Source organism: Pygocentrus nattereri, chromosome 21, assembly GCF_015220715.1.
Source record: "Pygocentrus nattereri isolate fPygNat1 chromosome 21, fPygNat1.pri, whole genome shotgun sequence".
NCBI classification, from domain to species: Eukaryota; Metazoa; Chordata; class Actinopteri; order Characiformes; family Serrasalmidae; genus Pygocentrus; species Pygocentrus nattereri.
In genome coordinates, this window is record NC_051231.1 from 29,515,560 (window position 1) to 29,522,144 (window position 6,585).

The 6,585-nt window shown below is 42.6% G+C and overlaps 1 protein-coding gene across 3 annotated transcripts in view; it reads left to right on the forward strand.

Moving 5' to 3' along the window:
* tafa1 (TAFA chemokine like family member 1) overlaps positions 1–6,233 on the forward strand; it is a 316,569-nt gene extending 310,336 nt beyond the window's left edge. For all 3 annotated transcript variants that reach the window (XM_017711461.2, XM_017711454.2, XM_017711470.2), the window contains one exon: positions 4,753–6,233. Coding sequence is in view for 2 of the 3 variants with exons in the window: in XM_017711454.2 (XP_017566943.1) it covers positions 4,753–4,770 (18 nt within the window). In the remaining variant the exon portion in view is untranslated. The remainder of the gene's footprint in view (positions 1–4,752) is intronic.
* Positions 6,234–6,585: the final 352 nt, after the last annotated feature.

The following is a 6,585-nucleotide window of genomic DNA, read 5'->3' on the forward strand; positions in this document are numbered from 1 at the left end:
ATGGATGATATTTAATATGAGAAGCAGTGTTTTGGGGTGTATGGGCCACGCAGAGCTATAGGGGGTAAATCCATTGGAACAGTGGAAGTGAAATAGCCGAGTAGGTGTGTGTATGTGGGTGAGATGCTGCAGTAGCTCATGCGGGCTGGGGAGGCTAAATTAGGTGCAGTGGAGGCTCACTGGCTCTGTGAGTGATGAGTGAAGCTCATGTGGAAGTCATCAGTGTGTATGACAGACAGGAGGAGCGAGGGATGATGGACAGGGCCACCTCGTCCCGCCTGGATGAGATGAGTGCAGATCGGGTGAAACTTTTACCCAACAGCTGTCAGTCTGCTGAGCTGGTGAACGAACTCATAGTGAACTGTCTCTCTCTCTCTCTCTCTCTGTCTCTCTCTCTCTCTCCCTCTTCCACTTTTCCTCTCTCTCTCTCTCTCCCCCTTACTCTTTCTCTCTATCTCACTCATTTCTCTCTCACTTTCTCTCTTTCTCTCTTTCCCTTTTCCTTTCTCTGTCTCTGTCACTTGTGCTCTCTTACTTTCTCTTTCTTTCTCTTTCTCTTTCTTCCTCTCTCAAATTGTCTGTCTCGCTCTCTCAATTTCTTTCTCCGTCTCTTTCTTTTTCCCTCTCTTACATTCTTCTTCTCTGTCTTACTCTCTCACACTGCTGCTTTCCCTCTCATTGTTTGTCTCTCTCAATCTTTCTCACTGTCTCACTTTCTTCTTCCCTCTTTCTCTCTTACTCTCTCTCAATTTCTCTTTCCCTTTTTCACATTCTTTTACTCTCTCACCCTCTTTCTCACTCTCTCTATTTCTCTATCCTCTCTTTGGTTTTCTCTTTTTTCTCTTATTTTCTTCTTTTTTTCTCTTTTCACTGTCTCTCATTCTCTTTCTTTTGCTGTTTCTCTGTTCTCTGTCCTATTTTCTTTTCTTCTTTCTCCTTTCTCTTTTTCTCTCTCACTCTCTCTGCCTTTTTTCGTTTTTATCTCCTTTCTGTCTTAGTCCTGTAGTTCTAATGCAAAACTAGTGCTAAACAGCTCCCTAATTCACTAGGTGTCTGATATTTTGCATTAATATTGCAAGTGATATTTTACACTAGAGCTGCAAGACTAATGAAGTTAACAAGTAACAGCCATCAGCATCGCATTGGCCCGTACAGCGTCGAGTAGTTTTGTAAGTATTAGCTACATTCGCCTCGTAGCTTCACAGCAGACGTACAGAAGCAAACTTCAGACACGTAACATGGGCTGTTGGTTGATTGACTACATTTGTGGTGGAAAGGAAGAAGGTTCAGTTTTTCTGTAAACTATCACTTTAAGATTTTTAAAAATCTCTTCCTTTCTTCTGTCTTTCACTCTCTTTTCCACTCACTTTCTGTTTAAAACTCTGTTTCTCACCTGCCTGTGTGTCTCTGCACACCTAGCAGAGGAAGTGTCAGCGTATACTGCATGCGCTCAGGGCTAAGCCACAGGCCACAGCCTTTAATTAGTTTCACTCCGCTCTGGGCTCCCAAAACCATGAGTTTCACACACACACACACACACACACAACCCAGCAGAGAGAATTGGTGTTGGCACATTGATGTCTCTGAAAGCACTGATGTAGCTTTTAATGCAAAGGTTCCACACACAGTACTGTGCAAAAGTCAGAGACCACCTTTTATTTACTTCATTTCCCATCAAAACGTCCGAGCATAAGCTGCTCATTTTACAGGATATGCTTCTGAGGAGGTTAGATATAAAATCAGCGCAATAGATATAAAATAAGCGCAAAGACATCAGACAAACAGCACGTAATGCTCCATTGTTGAAAAAGGAGAAAATCAAGCTCCACTCTGAAAAACAGGTGTTTCCATCCATCTATCCACTGAGAGAAGATGACTGAGCGAATGGGTCTGAAAGGATGTGTAGCTGTGAAGATCTTACTGATGCAAGGAAATTTTGCCAATCAAACAAAGAAGCTTCTGAGAATGATGGACTGACCAAGCCCCGAGTCCAGCCTTCAACATCACCGAATGCATTTGGATGGTGAGAAGCAGACATCGTTAAACCAACGTCTATGGCTGAACTTGTAATGTGAGTCTCCTGAAAAGAATGGACGCTCTAATAAAGGCGGAGCGGACACACTAAACAGTGATACATCTGATATTATATTTTGTTGCAGGTGCTGAAAAATGAATGGCTTGTGCTTAATGGCTGTTTCGACTTGACATAAAAGAAATGAAGGTTGGGCTCTGACTCTGACAGTACTGTGTGCTGTAATGTAACATTTTCAGCCTGCCGTGAGTGAATGAGTGAGCGCATGAGAGAGACAATGACCTATTTAGTTATTCAGTGTGTGATTTAGTTACAAGTATGATCCATAAAGGGCTTCACATCTCAATACAGTCAAATTAATAGTGATCATAGTGCAGCCCAGTTCACTCAGTTGCTTCTACTGAAGTAGATTACTGATGAGTAGAGCATGCTGAGTCCTTTCTAATGATAATACTTCTATTTCTGTTTAAGTACTTTTGCATGAAAAGTATTAGTTACAATTTATTCGTTCATCATTAGTAGTTAATAACCTTTTTGGGCTGATTTATTTGCTCTGTTAGTGACAGCGTTTGTAGGGCTTTGTGATTGGGTGCAGCTTTTGAGATTTTATTTTAGACCCCAAATTGAGAACCTATACTAATATTCAGAAAGAAGTTCAAATACATTTTTCCAAATTGCCTGTATATGAAAAGATACATACTTCATATCTTGAAGTTCACAAATACTTATACCAATAAATAATTTTAAAATGTATTATTTAACTGTTTCTTTTTTTCTCATATACCTTGAATAAAGCATCTAGAAAACACTTCACATGTCAAATATTTAATGTTTAAATGTAGCTGTTACATTTTGCTGCTGATGGAACAAACCTCATATCTCCAAAATGAGAACTTTGCAGGAGAAGGGAAAAACCTGCTTTACTTTTAATGTAACTCAATGGAACCAGACTGTATTTCTGAGTAATTCTGGGTCGTTTATTTTGCTCCATTCATCATTAACTTCACCCATAATGTAAAGGACAACAGGCATATGCCAAAAACTGAAAACTGGAGATATGAGGTTTTGTTTCAAAATGTAAAAAAAATTATTAATATGACTAGTGATTCTAATCTTTGAATGGCAGTGTGTGTGAGTGTGTGTGTGTGTGAACATGCAGAAGTGAGATGACATTACTCGACATGATGGCTGAGCAGCAGAATAATAATGATAATGAATGAAGCATATTGATATTAAACATTTCCATACGGGGGCTGGAGATGTGTTGGCGAAATGACACGACTGTCACAGCAAACGTGTCAAAAGAGGATTTTCACAGACTCGAGCTGATAATCAGAGCCCACAACACGAGTACTGTCACGCTGCACTGTGAAGAGCAGCAGCCGCTAATAGAGGCCTGAGAGAGACACAGTGAGGCTCTGAAACCAAACACAGTCACCAAATAGAGGTCCCTGAACCATAAGACAGAGAATAGAGATAGAGGAGAAGAGACGCAGATAGGAAGGGTGTCATGAGTGAGCCAGAGAGAGTTTTGAAAGAAGAAATGGAGTTAGAGAAGGACAGAAGTGAGAGAGAAGGTGGGGGCGGGGTGAGAGAAAGAAAGACGAGGAAGGAAGCAGAGAGAGAGGAAAAGAGGAGTGAGAGACAAACAGTGAGAGTCTTCTATTTCAGCTCCTGGACAGTGCGCTCAGAGGGCCAGGTCCTCTGTTCCAGCTCTTGGACAGAACACTTGAAGGGCTGGGTCCTCTATTTGAGCTCCTGGACAGAGCGCCTAGAGGGCTGGGTCCTCTATTTGCTCCTGGACAGAGTGCTTAGAGGGCTGGATCCTTTGTTTGAGCTCCTGCACAGAATGCTCAGAGGGCTGGGTCCTCTGCTTGAGCTCCTGGACAGAGCACTCAGAGGGCTGGGCCCTCTGCTTGAGCTCCTCATAAGAGCACTCAGAGGGCTGGATCCTTTGTTTGAGCTCCTGGACAGAATGCTCAGAGGGCTGGGTCCTCTCCTTGAGCTCCTGGACAGAGCGCTCAGAGGGCTGGGTCCTCTATTTGAGCTCCTCATAAGAGCACTCAGAGGGCTGGATCCTTTTTTTGAGTTCCTGGACAGAATGCTCAGAGGGCTGGGTCCTCTGCTTGAGCTCCTGGACAGAGCAATCAGAGGGCTGTGTTCCCTGTTTCAGCTCCTGGACAGAGCATTGAGTGGGCTGGGGTTTCTGTTGATCTATTCAAAATGTGTTTTTGGCTGTAGATACTCTAAAGCTCAACTTTCTAAATGTACTTTGTCTAATTTCATAGTGGGACATGCAAAGTTAGCAATCTGGATGTCCTTCATGTTGGTGTCTGAAGGGCAGGAGGTGGATGTTTTGAAAGTGTTCCAAGCCTTAATGGAATCATGCTTTAAAGTCTAATCTGTTTTTTTAATCAAAGTACTCATACTATTTCTGGTTTTGAGAAAAAGTGGAGTTCTGGTCAAAGTGTTGTATCTGTTAGTGATACAGGTGTAGGTGTGATTGTATTTCATTGGTGAATCAGTTTTTTTTTTTTCTACAGAGATCCTCAATATTATTAATATAACATTTACCTTAACCAATAATGCTTTAATAAAGGAGATTAAAGTCTCTCTCTCTCTCTCTCTCTCTCTCTCTCTCTCTCTCTCTCTCTCTCTCTCTCTCTCTCTCTCTCTCTCTCTCTCTCTTCCTGTCCCTCTCTCTCCCTCCCAACCTGCAGATTCATCCTCGGACCTAACCCACAGCTCGCACCAGACTGCGCACAATTGTCTCCTCTGTCACAGCAGACTAAACCATCCCATCAAAGCACGGTTTTGAGTGGATTACCTGCGACAGAAAAAGTGAAGGAGGATATCTGTCCTCCAAGAAACAGGACATAAAACAAGCTTTAGCTGATGATGTGCCAAGGATGTTATTCTTTTTTCTCTCTCTCTCTCTCTCTTCTTACTTTTTGCGGTAAAAGACAAGCTAATCTGTGTGCTTGATTGAGTCGGACCGCAGGTGACTCCTCTTCTCAAACGCCCGTGACCAATTTCACTACATGCCCCCCCCCAAGCCCCCCTTACCCCCAACACAAACATACACACACCCTCCAGGCAGTTACTCCGCGACAGCTTAGCGGGCCTACTTAGCGGGTGTAAAACAATATCTGAAAGACGTTAACCCCTGGTCCCCCTGGAGACGCAAAGTGGATGATCCTGCTAAGCTGAGGATGACTGAAGTGAGGATCATAGTGGATCAGTGACACGAAGGAGAAAATGAGGTGGAAATCGATTCCAGATTTCACGCCTGTCCCTTGTTCTCAACCTTATGTGGCAGTTCTGCGTCCATTAAGAAGATGCGACCATCTGGCTTGGACATGTTAGCCTTTACTTGCTAGCATCCAGCACAAACTGGTTAGCTGTCTTGCTAGCTTGGACTCAGCATCTCCTCAGAAAGAACCTAACCTCTCGGCCCATCTTCCACCTCCCACACGGAACCCTTTGAGGCAAGGTCAACGGTCCCGCACTCTCCGACTAAGGCCTGGTCTCTTTTTATCTGTTGGCATGCTCGATGTACTTTGTTGGAGCTTTATTCGTACCGAGAGCGACTCTGTACATACGTGTCTGTACATAATATATAAATATATATACATATATACATACATATAAAAACATATGACCTTATATGCCCTTACACATGATGTTCACATGGTTTGGGAGCTAATCTGTGACTGCTCTGATTATGGACCCCCCTTATGGAGTACAGTGCCCTCCCTCAAGTCAATGGAACACATCCATCCTCCAGGATGGTCACTGCTTGCGATGAAATTCAAACAAGCAGTCCATCTGATCTATCCTGAAAGTGTGTTATCCTGTGTAATGTAGAGATTTGCCTGGGTGAAAGACTCTGCTTTGACACATGGTTGCATCTGTGAATCAGCCATCTGCTGTTGTATTGGGCCCGTTCTGGGAAAAAGACACCCACTGTTCTTGGTTCTGTCCTCCATTCTCTGACATGTCTGACTCCGGAAGTAGTTCTAGACCTGCTAGTTTGTGTCAGTCACTTACAAAAGGACTGAGTTGGTATAAAAAGAAGTAGAAATGATGGACAAACTTGTCGCCTCGTCTCCAACAGATGCAAAATTACAGTAGCTCTGGTAGACACACATGCAACCTGGTCAGAATCTGATCAGAATTAAAGATGATGAGAGTTTCCTACATGTTGTGTTTCTCCTCATTTGCCTCTACATAATGTAAAATATAATAATTCAGTATCATTTATTGTGTTAATATGTTGCTGGCATGATTACGAATCCTATTGGGATGTCTCCAGGGATGTTTTTACTGGATCTTTTGAGTTTGAGTGCAGGAATATGATGTATGATTTGCACCACATTGTTATGTTGTTCTAATTTGGGGTCCAAAATAGTATTTATGTATGGATTATAGAAAGTCATATTGCCTATTTTAGGTCCAAAATTTTAGAATTGATTACATTGATCATTCTGCTGAATGCAGGACCAGTATTCATATATGAATTGATTACATTGTCCGTCTGGCCTGCTTCCAAA